We start from the raw sequence: 22731 nt of genomic DNA on the forward strand, positions 1-22731 counted from the left end.
TCTGTATGTTAGGCATTTTCATAATAATTGCCTTGGTGTGGGTCTGCTTGTAATTTTGTATATTTGGGATCCTGTGTGCCTCCTGTATTTGATTTTCCATTTCATTCTTAAGATTTGGGAAATTTTCAGATATTATTTCACTGAAAATACTGTGCATTCCTTTGGTTTATATTTATAAGCCTTCATCTATCCTGATAAATTTTAAGTTTGGTCTTTTCATGTTATCCCATATTTCTTAGAAGTTCTATTCATGGTCTCTTAACATCATTTCTCCATGGTCAACTTTATGGTCAAGATTATTTATTTTGCCTTCATTGCCTGAACAGAGCTCTGTCTTCCAAGTGGTCCAGTCTGCTATTGATGCTTTCCAATGAATTTTTAATATGGTTTATTGATTACTTCATTTTGAGTATTTCCGCTTGATTTGTTTTCAGAATCTCTATCTCTTTAATGAAGTGATCTTTCACTTCTTTTATTTTCTCCCTGAAGTCACTTCTTCCATCATCTTCATCTCTTACCTCACAGATCAATTTAACTATGAACATTCTAAACTCTTTCTCTGACACTTATTCCACTGTGCTGTTGATGGATTCTGTTACTGAATTATTTTGGTTTGTTTGGGGTGATTTGTTTCCTGGATTTTTCAGGTTGTTGGTGTGTCTACCCATTTAACAGTATGAATTCAAGGCAGATTTTCTACCCTGTGGACTTATGATTCCCCGAAGGTTTCCAGTACCTCACAGTTTGGGGCGAGACAGGTAATAACAACAACCAATGCAAACAATTATAGCATTAAACCAAATAGTTCCTGCATTGGCACCTACAATGTTAATTGTCACAATAAGCAAAAATGATATGATCAGTTGTTGCCCACAGTAAAAACAGTAAGTTTACATAAGGGTTTACAATTTTAACCGGTGAACAGGGATAGAAAAGAAGTGATGTAGGATGTGATGATTGTGAGGGAGGAGAGAAAACAGAAGTAAAAAATGAAGAGTGAAAGATCAATAAATATTAGTTGTTAGCAGTGCAAAAAAACAAAGAGAATCAAGGGAAACAGAATAGTGAAAAAAAGGTATAAAACTCAACATAATGAAAACAAGAATATAAGAGCAAAACCAATATGTTCTAATCAAACATTTTAGTCCTCAAAATACTGATCCATGAAAAATAAACCTCCTTCAAAAAATACAAGGAATGAGAAAAAAGAAACATATGAATATATGTAAGTGTCCATGAAACATCAATTCACAAATGAACAGAGAGAAGAAAAAAGAAAGAAAAAGGATCTCAATGAAGAGTTAAAGAATTGTTTCTACTGGAGTTCAAAAGATTCTAGGCTTCCCTTCTCAGGTGTGTTAGGTGGGGTTGCTGGAGTGTGAGGGGAAATCTTGCAGGCAGGACTCCTTGGGGAGGGGTTTAGGTTTAGATAGCCTCTAGGTTCTTCCTTGAATGGCAATTTGTCTGAAGATTTTAAATCAGCACACTTCCAAGGCCAAGCAGTTCCCAGACCACTCTGGGAGACTGTCCCCCAGGATAAACCTCCAGGTTTCACTTGTGTAGTGAAGGGAGGGGCCAATCCTTGTTCCCCTCAGTCACCCATGAACTTCATGTTTTCTGGACTCTCAGGTTCAGACTCCAAAACTCAATCAATTCCTACCCAGCCCTTTTGAATTCCCAGCTGATCCTTCAAGTACCTGGGCTGGAGCAGAAAGGGAGGGGCTAGGTGGGTTTCCTTGCCCAGTAGTCTCTTATATAAACCCCTCTCCATGTTTGATTTTTCTCCTGGTCACTTAGGCACTTTCTATGTCATGCCATGTGTGTTTTCTAGACCTGATTTTGGGCCCAGAAGTTACTAGGATTCAGTTCCTCCAGCTACCAGTCCCCAGTACTGGAGCTGTAAAATGGTTCCTTCCTCTGTTCTTCCTGGCAGCTGGGAGAGATGTAGGTTCTTTCCTGCACAAGGATATTGTGCAGGACACCTTTCAGGTTACTCAGGCAGTCTTTGATCTCTGATTTCTCCATACCCAGACATGCCTCAGACCTCCTAAAAATGTGGGTTCCTTTAATTGATGTATACCTCCACTATTTTAATGCAGAGGGAATCACACTGGCAGGCGCCACCACCAGCAGAAGCAGAGCTGAGGATTTTTTAATTTTATTTTGTTATATCCAACCTAGTCCTCTTATCTGCTTTGAATGTCCAGAATTAATTCCCAGTAAAGTTCCCTCTTCTCACCTGGCTGAGAAACTGTCTGATTTCTTGGTTTTACACCACAGAAGTGACCTTCTTTATTCCATCATTTTAAATCCTCCTGTTTGGTTCATTTTCAATATTTCTATCTCCTTATTGAGTTTCTCATTCATGTCCAATACTGACTTCCTTAATTCATTTAGTTTTTTGTGTTCTCTTGGAATTCATATTTCAGGTCACAAAGCAACTCTTGGCAAATACAAAAAACTGATATAATTCCTTGCATCTTATCAGATCACAATGGTAAGAAACTGGAAACCAATACAACAAAACCCTACAGAAACCATATAAAGATATGGAGATGGAACAACACACTTTTGAATGATGCATGGGTAATAGAAGAAATCAGGGAAGAAATTTTGAAAATTCTTAGATTCAAATGAGAATAGTGATACAACTTATCAGAACCTCTGCAACACTATGAAGGCAGTTCTGAGAGGAAAGTTTATAGGTGTAAGTGCCTACATAAGAAAATCAAAAAGATTCCAATAAACAACCTAATCATGCATCTTAAGGCCCTTGAAAAAGAACCAACCAATTCCAAAAACAGTAAAAGGGAGGAAATAATTAAGATCAAAGCTAAAAATCAATGAAATAGAGAGTTAAAAAAATACAAAAGATCAATGAAACAAAGCAATGGTTCTTTGAAAAGACAAACAAGATTGATAAGGCCTTAGCCAAAATATCCAAAAGAAAAAGAGAAAACCCAAGTTAATAAAATTACAGATGGAAAAGGAGAAATCACTACAGACATCACAGAAATCCAGTGGATCATTAGGGACTATTTTGAAAATGTATATTCCAATAAATTGGAAAACCCAGAAGAAATGGATACATTTCTAGACAAATTCAATATGCCAAAATTGAATCAAGAAAACACAGAAAACCTATGCAGATCAAGAACTAGTCATGAAATAGAAGCAGAAATAAAAAGCCTTCAAACAGAGAAAAGTTCAGGACCAGAAAGATTCTCAGCTGAATTCTACCAAACTTTTAAAAGAAGAACTAATGCCAATACTCCTCAAATTATTCCATGAAGTAAAAATGGATGGAACATGTCCTCTATTCTGTACCATTGATCTACATGGACACAAACCCAATTAAATACAATTTTCTCGTACTAAACAAAGGGGCCAAAAATATGCAATGGAGAAAAGATAAGCCTCTTCAACAAATGGTGCTGGGAAAACTGGAAATCCATATGCAACAAATGAAATTAAATCCCTATCTCTCACCCCGCACAAAACTCAACTCAAAATGGATCAAGGACCTCAGAATCAGACCAGAGACCCTTCATCTTATAGAAGAAAAAGCAGGTCAAAATCTTCAACATGTCGGCTTAGGATCAGACTTCCTTAACAGGACTCCCATAGCACAAGAAATAAAAGCAAGAATCAACAACTGGGATAGATTCAAACTAAAAAGCTTTCTCTCAGCAAAGGAAACTATCAGTAATGTGAAAAGAGAGCCTACAGAGTGGGAGAATATCTTTGCCACTCATACTTCAGATAGAGCACTAATTTCCAGAATATATAAAGAATTCAAAGAACTCTACACCAAGAATACAAATTATCCAATCAACAAATGGGCTAAGGAAATGAACAGACACTTCACAGAAGAAGATGTACAAGCAATCAACGATATATGAAAAAATGTTCAACATCTCTAGTAATAAGAGAAATGCAAATCAAAACTACCCTAAGATTCCATCTCACCCTAATTACAATGGTGTTTATCAAGAACACAAGAAACAATAGGTGTTGGCGAGGATGTGGGGAAAAAGGTACACTCATACATTGCTGGTGGGGTTGCAAATTAGTGCAGCCACTCTGGAAAGCAGTGTGGAGATTCCTCAGAAAGCTTGGAATGGAACCACCATTTGACCCAGCTATCCCACTCCTTGGCCTATACCCAAAGGACTTAAAATCAGCATACTACAGAGATACAGCCACATCAATGTTCATAGCTGCTCAATTCACAATAGCCAGATTGTGGAACCAACCTCGATGTCCTTCAATTGATGAATGGATAAAGAAACTGTGGTATATATATATATATATACACAATGGAATATTACTCCGCCATAAAGAATGATAAAATTATGACATTTGCAGGCAAATGGATGAAATTGGAGAATATCACGCTAAGTGAGATAAGCCAATCTCAAAAAACCAAAGGACAAATGCTCTCGCTGATAAGCAGATGATGAACATAATGGGGGGTGGGAGGGGTTAGTGTTAGGGTTAGGGTTAGGGAGCGGGGCAAGAATGGAGGAAGGAAGGAATGTATAGAGGGAAAAGAGGGGTGGGGAGGGGTGGGGGGAAGGGAAAAATAACAGAATGAATCAACAACATTACCCTATGTAAATTTATGATTACATAAATGGTATGCGTTTACTCCACGTACAAACAGAGAAACAACATGTATCCCATTTGTTTACAATTTTTAAAAAATGGATGGAACACTTAAAAATTCATTCTGTGAAGTCAGTATCACACTTATATCAAAACCAGATGAGGACACATCAAAGAAAGAAAACTACAAACCTTATATCCCTGATGAACTCAGATGCAAAAATACTTAATAAAATATTAGCAAATCATTTCAACAACATAGTAAGAAGATCATATGCTACAACCAACTTGGTTTTATTCCAAGGATGGTTTAATAAACATAAATCAATAAATGTAATTCATTACATAAATAGAATTAAGGACAAAAATCACTTAGTCATTCCAACAGATGCAGAAAAGGACTTTGACAAAATTCATCACCCATTCATAAAAACACTGAAGAAACTAGGGACATGAGGAAACTACCTCAACATCATAAAGGCTGTGTGAAAAACCCAAAGCTGACCTCATAGTAAATGGGGGAAAACTGAAAGTATTTCCTTTAAAATCTTGACAAGGATGTCCACTCTCACCACTCCTGTTTAATATAGTGCTAGAAATTCTAGCCAGAGCAATTATGCAAGTAAAGGAAATTAAAGAGATAAGAAAAGGAAAAGGAAAGGAAGAAGTTATCACTGTTTGCAGATGATATGTTCCTATACCTAGAAGACTGAACTCCACCAAAAGACTGCTAGAGCTAATAAATAAATTTGGCAAAGTAGTAAGGTTACAAAAATCAACAGCTTTCGTATACACGGACAACAAATCTGCTGAGAAAGAAGTTGGGAAAACAATTCCATTCACAATAGCCACAAAAAAAAAAAAAAAAAAAAAAAAAAAAAAAACTCTCTAAACATAAACATAACCAAGAAAAATAACACTATAAATAACAGTATAAAATATTGAAGAAAGAAATTAAAGAAGACCTCAGAAGATGGAAAGACTACCCAAGTTCATGGATAGGAGAATTAATATTGTTAAAATGGTCATACTACTGAAAGCAATATACAGATTCAATGCAATCTCCATCAAAATGCTAATGACATTCTTCACAGAACTAGAAAAAGCAGTCCTAAAATTCATTTGGAAGCAGCCAAAGCAATTCTAAGACAAAAAGGCATCACTGAAGGCATCACAATACCTGACTTCAAATTATACTACAAAGTTATAGAAACAAAAAGTGCATATCACTGGCATAAAAAACAGACACACAGACCAATGGTACAGAAGTAGAAGATACAGAGACAAACCTATACATCTAGAGTCATCTGATCCTTCACAAAGGTGCCAAAAACATACACTGGAGAAAAAAGACAGCCTTTCCAACAAATGGGGCTGGGAAAACTTGTTATTCACATGTACAAGAATGAAACTAGACCCTTATCTCACACCCTGTACAAAAAAATCAACTCAAAATGGATCAAAGACCTAGGATTATGCAATTCCTAGAAGAAAACAGGGTTAATACTCCAGCACATAGGTGCAGACAATAACTTCCTCAGTAGGACCCCTAAAGCTTAAGAAATAATGCCAAGAATTTGTAAATGAGATAGCATTGAATTAAGAAGCTTCTGCACAGCAAAGGTAACAATTAGGAATATGAAGCAAGAACCTACAGAGTGGGAAAAAATCTTTGCTAGCTACTCTTCTGACAGAGGATTAATATATAGAATATATAAAGAATTCAAAAGGTTTCATACCAAAAAGATCAAATAATTCAATTAATAAAAGGGAACACTACAGACACTTCTCAAAAGAAGAAATACAAATAGCCAACAAATACATGAAAAAATGTTCAACATCATTAGTAATCAAGGAAATGCAAAACTACACTGAGATTTCTCTCAAGGGCAGTCATCAAGAATACAAATAATAAATGCTGGAGAGGATGTAGAGAAAAACAAATCCTTTTACATGGTTGTTGAGACTGTACATTAGACAACCACTATGTAAATCAGTACGGAGATTCTTCAAAAGACTAGGAATGGAATCACGATATGACCCATTTATACTACTCCTCAGTACTTCTTCTGAAGAATTAAAGTCATCATACTACAGTGATACGTGCATATCCATGTTTATAGCAGCTTAATTCACAATAGTCAAGCTATGGAACCTGTCTAGGTGTCCATCAATGAATGAATGGGTAAATAAAATGTGGTCTATATACACAATGGAGTTTTATTCAGCCATAAAGAAAAATGAAAGCATGTCATTTGGGGGAAAATGCATAGAACTAGAGATCATTGTGTTAAGCAAAATAAGTCAAACTCAGAAGGTTAAAAGACATATGTTTTCTCTCATATGTGGAGGGGAAAAAAAGGTGGCAGGATTGGGGATCTCATGAAAATCAGTGAGAGATCACGGGTCCAAGGAGTGGGGGATGGGGAGGGAGATGGGGGAAGTGCTAGGAGGTGATATTACCCAAATTATGTTGTTTTACTGCATATTGTGTGCATGTATGAATATTAACAACAAATCCCCTCAGTATGTGTAACTATAATGCACCAATTTAAAAAAAAAAAAAGTGGGGGGAAAAAATACAAGCTTCATTCCAGCAGAAGTCTGTCCACCTATGTTATCATTCCTATAACTGCAGCTCTTAGAAAAGTGCTGCATACACAGTACACACTCAAATAAATAACTGTGGAACAAAATTAACTAATAAATTCTGTTCAATTTTATGAGAAATGTCCAATGTGGTACATTCATGCTATTAAATGTGAAACTTATAAGGATGTGTCAATGTTACAATCACTCTTTAAGATTGTTACACTGCATATAAATTTCAGTCCCTCACCTCACCCAGGCTTTGATGTGTGAAAGTTTCTTAAAATAGAAACATTATCTGGAGTTTTTAAAACTTTCACAAAATGGTATTGGGATATACCATATCATATAAAACATACAATAATCTAAGGATTAAACAATCCTCTCTGGAATTTTTTTATGAAAAAAGCAGACAACTAACTTTCTGAGGAGGTTTAAGTATAACACTGTTTCAAGGGACAGGTGTTTGTTCTTCGGACTCTAAAAGTTCATCTGTAATAAGACATACAGTTTTCAGCATTAACTTTATTTATTACATAGCCATCCCATTAGGTACTATAACCCAAACTAATATTATGGAGCTTAAGGGAAGTCTTGGGAGAAGACTCCTTGGAGTGAGACACTGAGGTGTGGGTCCATCAGAGGGGCACATGACAACAGAGGGTCCTTTGCAGTAAAGTTGCTGAGTCCATCTGGTCAACCTTCCTCACAAGAACTGTACTAAGTATGATGTGAGCTGGCCACAGTTGCTCCTGCAGTGTATAAACAAAGGTACATGCGAGTCCTATCTGCTCCCACTCCCTCCAGCTAGGTGGAAGGTGATCAAGCCCAGAGCCAATGGAGAAGCAAAGGGAAACCAAGTTGCCTCCCCAGGGACCTGGGAGAATAACACTTTCCCAGGCAGAATGCAAGGAACTGAGTTGGTCGCACTATTTTGAGAATGTGAAGAATTTGGAAATGCCAAAATCAACCATGAATTCAAAATAATAAAATTAAAGATGCTGGGCTCACATTTGTCATCATGATGGTGAACATTCTTTGCAAGAAACGGTAATAAATCTGATCACTTGATATGATCTGTGGCAGACAGGCATATTTCTGCAGCAGTTTCTCATGGGTTCTCCATTTCAGAGAGGTCGCAGCTCGCTGCTCAGCAGCTGTGAGTGCTGGAATCAAGTCAGGCAGAGAGGGCAACTGAAAAGGAATGCAGAGACAGAGTCCATGGTATCTTGGTTGTCACAGGGAACATGATCTGGTGAAATGAAATACATTTTTAAAATCCCTAAGTAAAATTCAGTTACTGAAAATCAAATTTTGAAAAGGACACTGGACTCCTCAATTTCCCTGTTGGGTTGGTTACCACAGCAATTCAATATTTGCTTTATATTACTGTGGGCCAGTTTGACCTTCTAAGTTACTACCCATTGTCCTTTTGTTATTCTCAGAATATCATTAATGCTGAAAATATAAACACAAACGCCAAAGATACTAAGAATCATAGTAGTGTAAAAATTGTTAATGTAAAAACTACAAAGGAAATTTAATCAATTGCCAACAGACCTTTGCAAGCACACACTGTGTGGCAAGCACTATTTCATTTATTAATTTGCTATAAAAATAGTAAATTAACTGGTTAAAAAAATGCTGTACTTAAAAAGTACCTTACTTCTGAGATTTTCAAGGAAATTGTGAATTTCACCTAAATAGCAGAAACATTGGAAATGAGAAAAAGAAGAGCATACAGCTTTTTGTGCTCAGCACCAGGACACAGCCTTACAGTACCTGGCACTGTGGGCTCTGTGAGGTCAGGGAGCCACTGACAGGAAGGTGGCACTTCCAGCATCACAGACTCCAGGTAGTTCAAAGTGGGTGCATGTGGCTTGGGTAATGGATTCCTCAGGGACAAGAAAGGAATTCAAGAAGGGAGCTTACACTGTTTCACATAATCATCAATATTCAACAGAGACTCTTCCAAATAATGCTCAAAGGCAGGAGATTAATCTTTTGTTCTTTCTTCTTCTACATGCAAAGACCTCATACAATTTGTGAATTGGCTGAGGGTCCTCTTACCCTGCCTCTCGGGGATCCTGCCAGATGTGCAGCAAGCTGGGTACTCTCCCTCTGGGGAGCAGTAGCGAAAGCACTATTCCCAATGTTTTCCATACATTCTTTCACTGAAACAAACCTCACAACAACTCTGCGGAGTAGGAAAATACTTAGAAAGTTCAGAGACTTTTTTGACAGATGGGATTTACCTTATTTTCTTGAACACTGCTTTCTCCACCAGTAGACATAAGTTCCAAGATTTCTGGAAGATGATCTACAAGAGCATCTAGTACCTTTTAATAGGAATATTAATTACTCTTAGAGTGATTACTGTATTTTTCTAGAACTGTCAACTTCACACATCAATTTCTACACAGAAATAATGTTATTTACCAAACGTTTTGAGAGTTTCTATTTTCTTAACTCTGCTATCTCCTTGCTGCAAAGTCCTACTAAGATTTTTGCCTTGATCAAACTATTTCTTAAAAGAGATTAGTGCAGACATCTCTCGATGTTGTTCAAAATGTCTGAATTGGAGTTGGTTACTTCTACACAGTTGACAAGCTCAAAACTGTCTCCTGACTTTTGAAAGGGGGTCTAAATCAGATTCTAGCTTCAGTGATATCAAAATACTGATGAGTAGACCCTGGCATGTTAGTACCACTAAGGTGGATGGAATATACTAAATACAACATCCACAAATAATGCTAAAATAAAACGTATACAAAATGTCACATATGATAACCATTGCATAAAATAAAAACCAGTATATAGAAAGATATAGTAATATTTATATAGAAAAATAAAAAATACAACAAAAATATTGAGTGGTTGGAATTCAAGGTACTCTTTTGTCTATTTTTGACACTTCCTAAATTTTTCCATTTTAAAGCTACATTTCCATTTTAAAGCTAAATATATTTTAAAGTCCTAATATTTTTTAAAATCTCCATTCCCAGTCTATGATTCGGTTGTCATGTTGAAGCTTTGGGGCTAATGCAACTCTCTGGAAGTAGGGAATAGGCATTGATATATTCAGACTTAACATGAAAGAGTAAAAACCAAATAGTAATGTATTACCTCCAGTGATTCATCTTGTAATAATGTTATCAGTTCTTTCTGTATTAAATATACACCAGAATTCAGAAGTTTGGACACCTAAAATATAGCAATGAAGTCTCTCAGATTTGAGATAACTAGATATATAAAGGTTAAACCAAAATTTTTAAAAATTACATTCTTGTTAGATGCTTCCTCTAAAATAAAAATAGATCACAATAAAAATATAAAATTAGATCTCTAAAAAATTCAGTTACATGCATAACCAGCTTTTTGCAGTGCTGGAGATGGAGCTTGCTCTGCCATTGGGCTACATCTCCAGCCCTTCTTAGTTTTTATTTTAAGAGAGGGTCTTGCTAAGTTGCCCAGGTTGGCCTCAAGCTTGCAATCCTTCTCAGCATCCTGAGAAGCTGGGATTACAGGTGTGTGCCACTGCACCCAGCTTCCATAACCAGCTTTAAAAATCTACTTCACAACATGTTGGAGCGTGTGGTCATAGGCAGGCAGGTATGTATATATGGAGGTGAGGAAATACAGTGGATGGGATTTCCAGGGCCATGACTTTCACATCAAAGCAGTAACAAATCACAGATGCCTCTAGCATACATTCTGAAGTCTCAGAGCAGTCAACAGCCTTAAAGGATAACCAAGGGACACAACTATTATAGCAGCTCCAAGTTTCCCCAAGAAGGCAGTTCCTGCTGAGGGCCTGTGGTGATGTCAACTGGATAGTACTAACTCCTAACAAGGAGAAACAACTTTCCTTTTTCTCATCAAAGACTTTAATCAGCATGAGCGCAGCTTGGGAAGTCAGAATAGTCTACCTCCTCTTGTAAACAGCGGCTTTATTTCTCCAAACAAACTCAAGAGCCTCTGATGGTAGATTTATCACTTTCTATTTTATATTTTTTAAAAATTGGGCTTGAATAAAGTTGAATTTAGGGGTAAAAAATGGTTCCTAGATAACCCAAAGCCTTTCCTGGGGTTGTTTTGATTTGTAGAAATTATTATTGAAAAATAATACTTTTTTGAAAAATAAGAATAAATACAATACAATAAGGCATTTATCAAAATCTAGCATTAATACTAGATTACAAAATTTAACTCTACCAGTGGATTTTCATTACTTAAAAAGACAAACCAAACCTAGTCCTTCATTCTAAAGAGATGAAAATCATTCTTAGCCTACTTTACATGGTATGACTGTGAGAATATGGAATCTAGCCACCCAGGTGATAGGTTGATCAACAATCTCCAAACTTACTTTTACCAATGAAACATTTTTATATACACCCATACATTTCAGTATGTTTAGTTATATGGTGCTATATTATGTTCATAATCAAACAGGAATGAGATAAAAAATCAACATAAGTAGAAAGTCTAGTATTAGTAGCATCAACACTGCATTCTTGGACTCCAATCTTAGGCTAGCTTCCCTGGAGACCACTGGCCTAACAAACACGTGTACATGGTAACCAAGCCTAAATGGTTGCTTATCCTGGAGGCTCAGCTGGAGTGCCCTCTGTCCTTCTCCCTCCTCCTAAAGAAGAGTTCTGTAGGTATTAAAGATGATAAAATTGTGCAATATTGGAATTATTTTAAATAACGTACCATTTAAGGGGAGTATTTCCCAAATTTTGTACAGTGAACACCTATTTCATCAATGCCAGAAAGTGTCACTTTAAGGAAACAAAGACTACCACTACCTAGATTAAAGTAAGGGCTTAGTTTAGATATGCTGAACTCATGTAAATGGATTCTATAAACATACTAAGACGAGTATTATGAGAATTTTAAAATCAGATTTAGGACTGGAAAATAAGAGATATGGAGGCTGGGTGGTGGTGGCACATGCCTGTAATCCCAGTGGCTCAGGAGGCTGAGGCAGGAGGATCAAGAGTTTAAATTCAGTCTCAACAAAAGCAAGGTGCTAAGCAACTCAGTGAGATCCTGTCTCTAAATAAAATATAAGATAGGGCTAGTGATGTGGCTCCGTGGTCAAGTGCCCCTGAGTTCAATGCCCAGTACCAAAATAGAGAGAGAGAGAGAGAGAAAGAATCTGAAACTTATAATAATCTATAAACAGAAATGTACGAAATAATCAAAAAAGCATCTAGTCCACACAGATAGAATTAATAATGAATGTAGAGCAGTATTAATTTTTCAGACTTACTTCATAAAAGCAAATAGCAATAGTGTATCTGACTGGTACCTCAGGGTCATGACAAAGGCAAAAGAATGTAGGATAGAGTTCCATGTGGAAGTTCTTAGGATCAACAAAAACAATCATGGCCTAGTGGAGGTGGGACGGGAAGATGAATGAGAAGGAGAAAAAACATTCATCAATACCTGATATTATAATGTAATCACATTCTCTGAATCATAATTTAATCAGAAATCATATTTGGAAGATCCAAATGCATGCTCATAATTCTAACTTATACATAGAGAGAAACATAAATTCCACAAATATTTATTCTGTGCCTGCTATATATACCACACATAATGCTGAGCAGCAAGTGTCAAAATGGCTTTTAATGCCATCTGTTCACATATTTTAAAGCTATAATTAAAATTCTCAGTAAATATAAACATATTGTTATTACCGGAAAATTATAGGCACAATTCTTTCGTACTGAAGTATATTTTTTCTCTTGCTCTAGGATTTGGGGTGGAATTTGGTTTTCATTGTGTCCATTTTCTTGTTGCAAACCCAATGTACAAAGTTTCTTATAAAACTCCAAAAATCTCAAATGCTGATCTGGAGTAAGAATTCCTAAAACAAATATAAAATCAGTGTTCAGCATTTCAATTGCAAATTTAAAAATAAAAATACAATAAAAACAAATTCGGATATTTAAATATATGGTTATAGACAGTTCATAAATTAAAAGCAATGAGGAAAGATGAACTAATATGAAGAAATCTAACAGGTCATATTGTTTCACCTTACATTCATCTTAATATTTTAACTTTAATTTCTGAAGTGTGAACTATGTAATGCAGGAATTATGTCTGTGTTAATTTCTGCAGCTTGTAGAAAAAAAAGTATAATAATTATAATGTTGCCGCTATTTATAATGTTACTTATTTATGGTAAATATTCTAAAATTTCCTGCCAAAAACATAGGAGTATCCCTTAAAGAGTGAGTCTGGAAAATAGAAAAGTAAATTCAAAATATTTTTGGTGATGGGAATGTTTCCATTTTCATTCACTATTCACTATCAGGGAGCTAGGGATTCATTATGTACTGCAATGTACTTTTTGATCATCTACTAAATGTCTACAACTCACATAAAGAAAATGTGCTCCTATGCCAAAAAATTTTAACTTAATTCTCATGATTATCATAAACTAAGAACTGAGCAATATGTTTAAAATACCAAGACTTAAAGGTATTATTCTATGCTCTAAGTGAAACTACTTACATGATACATTACTCAACAAAAGTTAAGATGTGTATTCTTGCTATATAGCAATAGTTCACACACCTGAGCTTCCATTACCACAAACCTAGTAACAAGTAAGCATAAAACATCCCAAAAAGTAAAGGACTCCTCTGTCATTATTCTTTCAAACAGGTTCTACTAGTGAAAAGGTCACTTCTAAATGTGCTTTAAATTATTTTACCAAAATTCTAAGATCTCATCAAATCTAACACTTAAAGGATAGATTTTATACAACTGAGGAACTCAAGTTCACTGGCTGTGGAAGAAGAAAAAGGGAGCAGTCACCTACAGTTCTGAGATTCTTAGAAGATACCATACCGTATAGTCCATGGCATAGTTTTCCTAAATGAAAAGATAATGAAATCAGAATTGATTCATCTGCTTTGAAAGATTTTTCACAAAACGATTTCACTAAGGGAAGGATAGTTTGACTTCTGTCATCTGTAAAACAAAACAAAATAATATATAATTTAGACCCAGTTGCTACACATACAAATTACAGAGTAAAAATTCTGGTGGTCCCAGAGTAACAGAAAATATCTGAAAGTGAGGATGACGAAGGTGGGTGGTAATGGAATGTGATGACCTTGAGGGGGACTGGAGGGCCAACACAGGGAAATGAGAAATACAGAACAGGGGGGAACAGAGCCAGACCCTCGCTGATGCAGACTGGCACAGTGAAGGGCAGAGACCAAAAACCAAACCAGGCATTCCTGTTCCATTAATAGGGACAAAAAGATTTGCTCAGTCAAATATCACATATTGCAATTTTTATTCCTTTGGTTTGTCCTTTACCTAAATGATTATTCTGCAATATTCATATACATTATTGTCTACATTGCAACAATCCTTAAGAAACTCTTCTAGTTCAGATAAAAAATTGGTAATCCCAGAGAATGTAATCCCGCAATTACACAATTAAGCTTCACACCTAAGTCTTGTCATTTACCTCTCCAAATTCCACCCTACCAAAATGGTTAATATGTACTGATAAATTCATTGTCTGGTGTTAGTCAGAGATCTTAGTCATACACTAGTAGAGCAACTAGCCATGTTTGCTTCTTGATTTTCACAACACCAAGAAATGCCTCCTTACTGATTCACACTCACATACCCCATCCCATAATTTTGCTCCCATAGCCACAAGATTTCTGGCATTAAAATATTTTTAAAGGAAAGTCAAGTAGACATTGTTGTAGTAAGGATATGTCTTAATGTGAATTAGTGGAAAAAGTCAAGGCTACTTCCCAAACCAAATTCTTGTCCTATACACAAATCAGTTAAATTCTGACAAGATAAAAGACAAAAGTAGAAAGATGCAGCAATATTAAATGCCATGAGGGTCAAAATGGAAGCAGAAAGACAACCAAAGAAATAATCGAGGAGAGACTTAATGTTTATCACAAAACTTAAAATTCTGAATCTACCCTTTACACTCTGTGACACAAACATGAGACAACGCTGCTTTCAGATGCAAAGGTGCATCCACGTGAAGACTTACCTGTATCAAATATGTCCAGCAGATTAACCAAAGTTTCAAAAGCTGCAAGCCGTACACTGCTGCCTTCATCCCTAGAGAGTTCTATTAATTCAGGGAGCACCACACTTTTTGTAAGTTCTGTCCTGCACAATAATCAGTAAAAGAAAATAAGTCAAATCAACATACTTGCAGCAAGAATTTGCTAAAAACAAGTGATGGTCTAGGCGCTGCAGAAAATAAGCACAAGTTCTTATAACTTGATATGAGACTTGATTTAGAGGAGAAGAGAATAAACTGGATGTCCTATGCCTTTCCTTCCTGAGCTTGTTGCACCCAAAGGGCAAGGAGAGCAACAGAGGTGGGAGTGGAAGCCTGGACTGCACAGGAACAGAGAAGCTGCCATGACAACTTTTCATTGGAAACAACTCACTACCAGCCAGAGAAAAACCAGCCAAAAGAAATGCAACTACTACATTTCAAGCATGGCTTATACTGGGACATGGCTTATACTGGATTCCTTTCTTGGATCTAGGCCTTTGGAACAATAACTAAATAACTAAGGTAAGAAGTAAAGAAATTAACATTAATTGAATGCCTACCACTTGTAATAAGCACATTCCCATTAACCTTTTTTAATCCAGACACATCAGGAAGTACCTATAATGATCATTTTGAAAGATCACATAGAGTGGAGCCTTTGAATAGCACTTTCATGGAATACAGGGTCTAACAATCCAGAAATAAGACTACATCAGCATAAGGAATTGAAAGTATACTTACCCAATGCCCTGAGCTATATTTTCTAATTGCCGACACATACAAGATCGAACTTCATATTCTACATCTTGACAGAGTGATTTTACCAAGGGAAGTATTTCTCTTTTAATACTGAGGAAGAGGATAAAAGAAAAATGCAATGGATGAATGTTTAAGAATAATTAAGATTTGCAAACAATTATCAAAATCTTAAATTATCTTTAATAACACTATAACATAAGCCTTTTGGTTTACAAATCATTTTTACATGTTATTAAATTATGTATACGACAGGATCAGTTAAAAATAATGTTTAATTTTGGATTGGTAGATGAATGTCTATAGCTAAGTGAAAGGCCATGGCAATGAAATATCTCATTCTGGCATCATCAACCAAAGTATCTTCAACTTCATATTTTACTCAGATGTCATAATTACACAAGATCCTATTACTTCCACTTGGTATTTATCATCTTGGCAGAGGGCAGCATATGAATTATGAATATAATTCATAACACTTCAAAGTAAGATTTATTCAAAATAACAAATTCAGGACAAAAATGTAAGAAAGCAGAAAAACTACTTTTATGTCACGTTTACCAATTTTGGAAGTCCTAATATAATGCTATTTAATCCTCGAAAGTACACTAGGTGTAGGATAGGGAAGACTACAAGAGAAGTAGAAAATAAGTTAACCTTACTGATCTTGAAAAGCCATGAGATCAAACAGAAACACTTCTTAATAAGTAAATTTCTGTCTGTGAATTCTATAAAATATTGCATGTAGTGTGAAAATAATATAAATTCAACATAATTATTAATCATACAATCACTATACATTTTAAATAAAATTATATGCAAATACTCACGTATGGGCATCAAATTTGTTGGCCAATTTTCCTAAAATCTTACAACTAACTAAACGAGACTGGACTGTTTGGGAAAGCTGTGCCTTGGAAACCAGTGGATTCAAAATCTAAAGAGAAAAGATTTAGAAAACGAATTCAGACTTTATACATTCTTGTCACTAATGTCAGATATTTTCTTCAGAGTATTTTAATGCTCTGAATGTTTTTAAAGAAGCTGATTTACACTTTGAGATACATGGCTCATTACCTGGATCACTCTGTTTTCTGAGTTAAGGTAAAAATGATGACAAATTATGCAATTAAAAACAATTAGAAGCAAATAACTGAAATAAATCTCATAGCAAATCCTCCAGTGATCTAAATGCATACAAGGTATAATTCTGAAATATACATTAGGCGAATTAATTACCAGATACCTGGAAAGCTATTTTAATTCCATATAGATTTTTGTATTTATCCTAATGGCATTAAAAAAAAAAAACAAATAAATAAATGTTATTTAGGTAATTCTGCTATGTGAATACAACAACCTGTGTCTGATACTGTGTTGCACATATGCTAGACACTCAAAATCTCAACAGTGTGACAGTCTGCAGCTCTCCAGTGTGTCCAAAAACCTTTCCCTTTTCATTCCCAGGTTTCTCATTATTTCACATGGAAATCAGCACCTGTTCCACTATGGAGGCTACAAGTTCTAAAATCTGACTCTAATATAAAGGGTAAGTGATTTGCTTCCTCTCAATGAAGTAGCTGGAATTAGTGAATGCATAATAATAAATATAATTTAAAAGTGAAAGTTTAGAAATAAAATAATTAAAAAATCCCATGTTAAAAATAAGTAGCATTCTAGAGTCATATATGCATCCAACTGTATTACTCTTTAAAAATATAAATAGCGCATCTTTATGTTCACAATTTAAATGTGTGTGATCATCTAGATGTCTGGCATCAAATATACAAGCATTCTCATAACTGGGTAAGTTCCCATTTTCAAGCAAGTATTTTGGCACTGTGACAGTATCATAAACTATATGAAATACTTCATGAAATCAGTAGGCGCCATTACAGTAGCTGATAAATGATTTTCAACCATGACATATTTGAAAAGAAATATATATCAGGGATAAACTTCAAAGAATATAAAATCATTTAATTAAAGGATAAATTTCCTTTCTATTTTTGCTATTCTCTCATCTTAATTTACTTAAAACTTTTCAAGAAAGATATACTAATATTGAAAAAAGACAACAAATTGAGTATAGTATTTACAATAATATTTGCAAGTATGACAAAGAATTGGCAACACTGACAGATAGGTGGCATACATAAATAGCACTCAAAGGATAAGATCAGACAACTCCAAAGGAATGAATCAAACTGATGTTAACCGATGTTAACATATGGAAAACAGAAACATAGTTTTTGAATTCTAATTAAAATTTAATTCTATATTTAACACATTAAATTTAATGAGAATAAATATTGCTGACAAAAGTCTAGGGAAACAGAATTTTCACATATTGTTAGTCAGGAGCTTAAGAATGTTAATGCCCTCTGACCCAATAACTCCTCTTTTCTGGAAGCTATAGTTGAAGAAATTTCTGAAAAACAGGAAAAAACTACAGAGATGTTCTTTAATGCCTTATTTTGATTGTAAAGCTTAAGCCTGAAAACAGCCTTAAATATTTAAGCTACTACCAAATAAGTCTAAAAGAACACAGAAAAATAATGCTAAGTGGGAAGCAGTCATATACATATTCAACGTGATTACTAATATGGCAAAGACAAGCATGTATAAAGAAATCTGAAAAGAAATATATCAGAATCTTATAAGTAGCCACATATCAGAACCATGAGTTCTTTTTCTTCCTTCTATTTTCTGTCAAAATTCAAATTTTGTACAGTGATCATGTGTTGCTTTCAGAATGGGAAACAACTTTATTCCTTTTGAAAAAAACACTTTTGACCAAAATAAAGAAGACTTACATATTACAAGCAACAACACCAACAAAAACCAGTGTTACCTCATGCCTTAGAGTTTCCTTTGGCAATACTTCTATCACAGCCAGGAGAGTTTCCAGCCATGCATTGCTGACACCTGATGGACACACATGTAACATGCTAAATTAAATGTCTCATAAGTCCTATTTCAACCCAGCCATCAATAGTTCCAATAACATTTAACAGTAAAGTAGCCTACTTGAGAGGTTTTTCTACTTTTTTCTCTTAGGCAACATATAGAAAATTTTTTTATATTTAAAAACAATTTGGGGGATTATCTTAAACCCAAGGTATGCTATTTTACTATATTATAATACTGTAAACAAATGTCAAATAATAAAGTCTAAGAGGAAAGTATAAATCACAAGATGAACTAATAGGTCTTCAGCTTTCAAGGACACTGAATTTTGTGCGTTTGGAAAGGCGACAACCACAGCTGTTTTAAGTCATACCATGACTCAACTATTAGCCTGGCCTCATTCTGTTATCCTCATCAGGCTTACAGAATTCAAATAGCCATGGCCATTTACAAGAAACAATAAAGAAACATGATGAAGCGTGCCAGGTCCTGACCTGTGTCCCTGTGCTCCAGATGCAGGAGAATGACTTGGAGGAAGGAGTGGGCATACGTATGGACTGACACTGATTCTTCCTGCAGAATGGTCAGAAAGGCTACTGCAGCCGTTAACTGCATTTCCACTCCTGCAACATGCAGGGCTTCCTGTACAATCAGAGAGAGTTTGCTATTTACAGAGATGAGCAATGAGCAGGTACAATATTTAAAACTCCAAGATCATAGAGACCAAATGCAGTCATATTCCACAAAATACTACATATGAACTGTAAGGGTATATTCTTGGCATTATTACTTAACATGAGAATTATTTCAATCTGTTCCTAATCATTTAATTCAGCAGATTACAGAAATATTAAATGTCTTAGAACTTTTCTAAAAACAACAACATTCCATTACTTTACTGAATAAAATTATAAATAGTACAAAACCTTCAAACAACAGAGTAGGCATTTTTGATGGGTTTGAATTTCTCTTTTGCTATTGGTATTGTACAGATGTCATTCTACCTAGAATAATAACATCAAAGCTTAATCACATGAGTTTTCATTACTTGTATTTCTATTTAAAAATAAACATTATGCACCCTACCATGAAAAGGAATACACTTAAGGATGTGCCAATATATTCTCCCCTGAAAACAACTGGCAAGTACATAAATTACCATGAAGTGAACATTTAAAAAGAATTTCTTAAATATAAAAAAGTCTTTTAAAAAATCACTTATATTCAATCCATCTCTAGTCACCGTTGAAAGAATTTTAAAATGCATATTCAAACCAAAAGCCTACATTAGAATATGAACTTTCAACACATAAAAGAGTACAAACCTCATCAAAGATATAACCTGCACTTCTCTAGAAGTCTGAGAGAGACTCAGGTCAGGAGGTGTGTGTGTGTGTGTGTGTGTGTGTGTGTGCGTATGTGCGCGCGCAATGTACAGGCAGTTGAGGTGTTTTTGTTCAATCACTTATGGAAATTATGGTAATTTCTCTCATATCTCTATTTTGGAACTAATAAAGTTATTAGAACATCATTTGTTTATTTATCAGTCATAAAACAAAGTTTCATTTCTGTGATCTTAGGAAAACTGATCTTTCTACATCATTTCCTCATATATAAAATGTAAATTATAGCACAGTCTTCATAGATATCTAAATCATTTAAACTGCTTTTTTTTTTTCACAACTTACCAGTTTATTGTGCAAAATGAGCATTTAAATAATGACCACTGTACATTCAACCAACTTTCTCTACATTCCCCTTGAGAATTTAAATAGAAATCTCACCTGGTGCAAACCTTAACTGTGCTCTTGGCCAAAACCTGCACCTCAGTCAGTCTTCCTCATCTCAGTGAATAGTAGATGACAACTTTGCCCTTCTAGCTGCTCATCCCCACAACTCCAGGGTCACCCCCTCACTCATCCCAATCAAGGATCAATAAACCCTCAAGAATCTCCCTTCAAAACAGATCCAGAAACTGACCACTTCTCATTTCTACCAATACAACCGAGTCTGAGCTAATTCCAGCCTGAATTAGCCTAACTACCCTGAGTCCACCACTGCCCCTCTGCTATCTATTCTCTATACAGCAGCCAGAGAGATGCTTTCAAGAAATAAGTCACATCATACCACTTTTCTGCTCAAAATTCTCCAACGGCTTTCACGGCTTTCCTCTTCAAAGTCAAAGTCCCTTCAGTGACTTACAGGAACTGTTCTCAGTTCCCCTTTAGCTCAGATTTCCACATGGTGTCCCTCTGACCTCTCTCAAGCCTCTACTCAACCATCTTTTCAACAAGTCCTTCCCTGATGACCCTATTTTACACTGAAAGTGCCCCCTCCCAGCTCACACCACCCTCTTACAGTGGACACCCTGCCATCAGCCAGTGCAGCATTTGTTCGTGGCCTCTCTCCCCCAACGAGAACATGATCTACTTGACTACAAGAATTTTTGTCCACTTGATCATTATTACTGCATCCCCAACTCCTAGCACACACCAGGCATTCAGTAAGCAACTGCTGGATGACTAAATGTCTCTTGCTCTTTCACTTAAACTTTCTACTCCTGTTACTTTGTCCCTTCACACATGGTTTCCACATCTCCTAATAGGTAGCATCAAGAGATTCTGAGGTGAGTTCTAAAGATTAGGGATTTGTAGAATTTGACCAAAGGTAAAGCAAAAATGCATCACATAGATATGCATTCTCAATCCTTTTTCTGTCATGTCCATAAGGAGCTGTCCATGACATCTTCTGCCCCAACATCTCTGTGACTATGGTTTACATCCTATACCCAGTCTCCTTGATTCAACCCAGTGGGACCACCAGCAGTCACCATATGAGAGGTAACATACAGTTTTACAGAAGAAGAAACACTCAGGACAGGAAAGTACTTTGCTGAAGGCTAGTGAGCTAAGAACTGGCAACTCTATGACTTACCCCTTGCCTACCAGAAGTCAAAGACCCCTTAGCACTGATTTCTTCCTCACTGATCCTGAACATCCATTTGTCACTGATTAAAGCAAGGCTTAAACCAACCCTAAGCCTTCATGTGGCAGTGAGGGACATCTGGCAGTAGCGTCCACCATGGCAAAGGCTTCTGTAATCTATCGCATATTCAGGGGTCTGGATTTGGTTTTATTTTGTTCTAAGCTTTTATATCACATGCATAAATGTTATTTTACAATTTTCAACTAAAAGTCCATTACACATCTGTCTTAAGAGTTCCTGGCTGAGAGAAAAAGAGAAGGAATATTAAGGCATAAAGCAGAAGTGGCAATTGGTCGCTGAAACCAATCCTCCCCTCTCCCTTGTTTCACTGTTTCCAAAACAAACATTTGTTTCACACTAACAGTTTTGAATTTGGAAAACTTTTGAAAAGATCTGATGTGGCCAGTGTGCATAGCTTACAGATTTCAGAAGGCATAGCTTTTATTCAGAAACAGAAGGACTTTGCAAAGAAATATTAAAATAGTGAGGGCCACAATGCACATTCCAGTTCACGTCAGTCTGCTGTTTTAAGTTCCGAGAGCTGAGTTCTGCCCCCTAAAGTCATTAAGTCCAGGGTCTGCACATATGCAAACTGTGTGCAAAGAAGAACATGCGGAGCTCTCCGGCTTCATCTTCTTACTGCGTGACTTAGTCTTGACTCCCGCAGCAACATTTGCCCCAACTATTTTGCATTTAATTTTCGAAAAATCCTCAAGTCTTATCAGGATTTGGGTTTTTCTCTTGTTGTGCTGACTTCAACATCTGGAACTGTCCACTGTTAAGAAACCAGCACAGACTAAGAGATT

The 22731-nt window shown here is 35.8% G+C and overlaps 1 protein-coding gene across 10 annotated transcripts in view; it reads right to left on the reverse strand.

The window, feature by feature from the left end:
- Nucleotides 1-22731, reverse strand: part of PPP4R4 (protein phosphatase 4 regulatory subunit 4) — a 104561-nt gene that overhangs the window by 34694 nt on the left and 47136 nt on the right. For 6 of the 10 annotated variants that reach the window (XR_013762054.1, XR_013762055.1, XM_079128637.1 and 3 more), the window contains 11 exons: nucleotides 19435-19582; nucleotides 18885-18958; nucleotides 16861-16967; nucleotides 16016-16123; nucleotides 15257-15378; nucleotides 14074-14196; nucleotides 12912-13081; nucleotides 12479-12598; nucleotides 10324-10401; nucleotides 9453-9536; nucleotides 8209-8391 (listed from right to left, as the gene is read on the reverse strand). Coding sequence is in view for 5 of the 10 variants with exons in the window: in XM_079128637.1 (XP_078984763.1) it covers nucleotides 8209-8391; nucleotides 9453-9536; nucleotides 10324-10401; nucleotides 12479-12598; nucleotides 12912-13081; nucleotides 14074-14196; nucleotides 15257-15378; nucleotides 16016-16123; nucleotides 16861-16967; nucleotides 18885-18958; nucleotides 19435-19582 (1317 nt within the window). In the remaining 5 variants the exon portion in view is untranslated. The other 4 variants (XM_079128640.1, XM_079128641.1, XR_013762056.1 and 1 more) reach the window with 3 other exon arrangements.

Source organism: Sciurus vulgaris (assembly GCF_902686455.1).
Source record: "Sciurus vulgaris genome assembly, chromosome: 2".
NCBI classification, from domain to species: domain Eukaryota; kingdom Metazoa; phylum Chordata; class Mammalia; order Rodentia; family Sciuridae; genus Sciurus; species Sciurus vulgaris.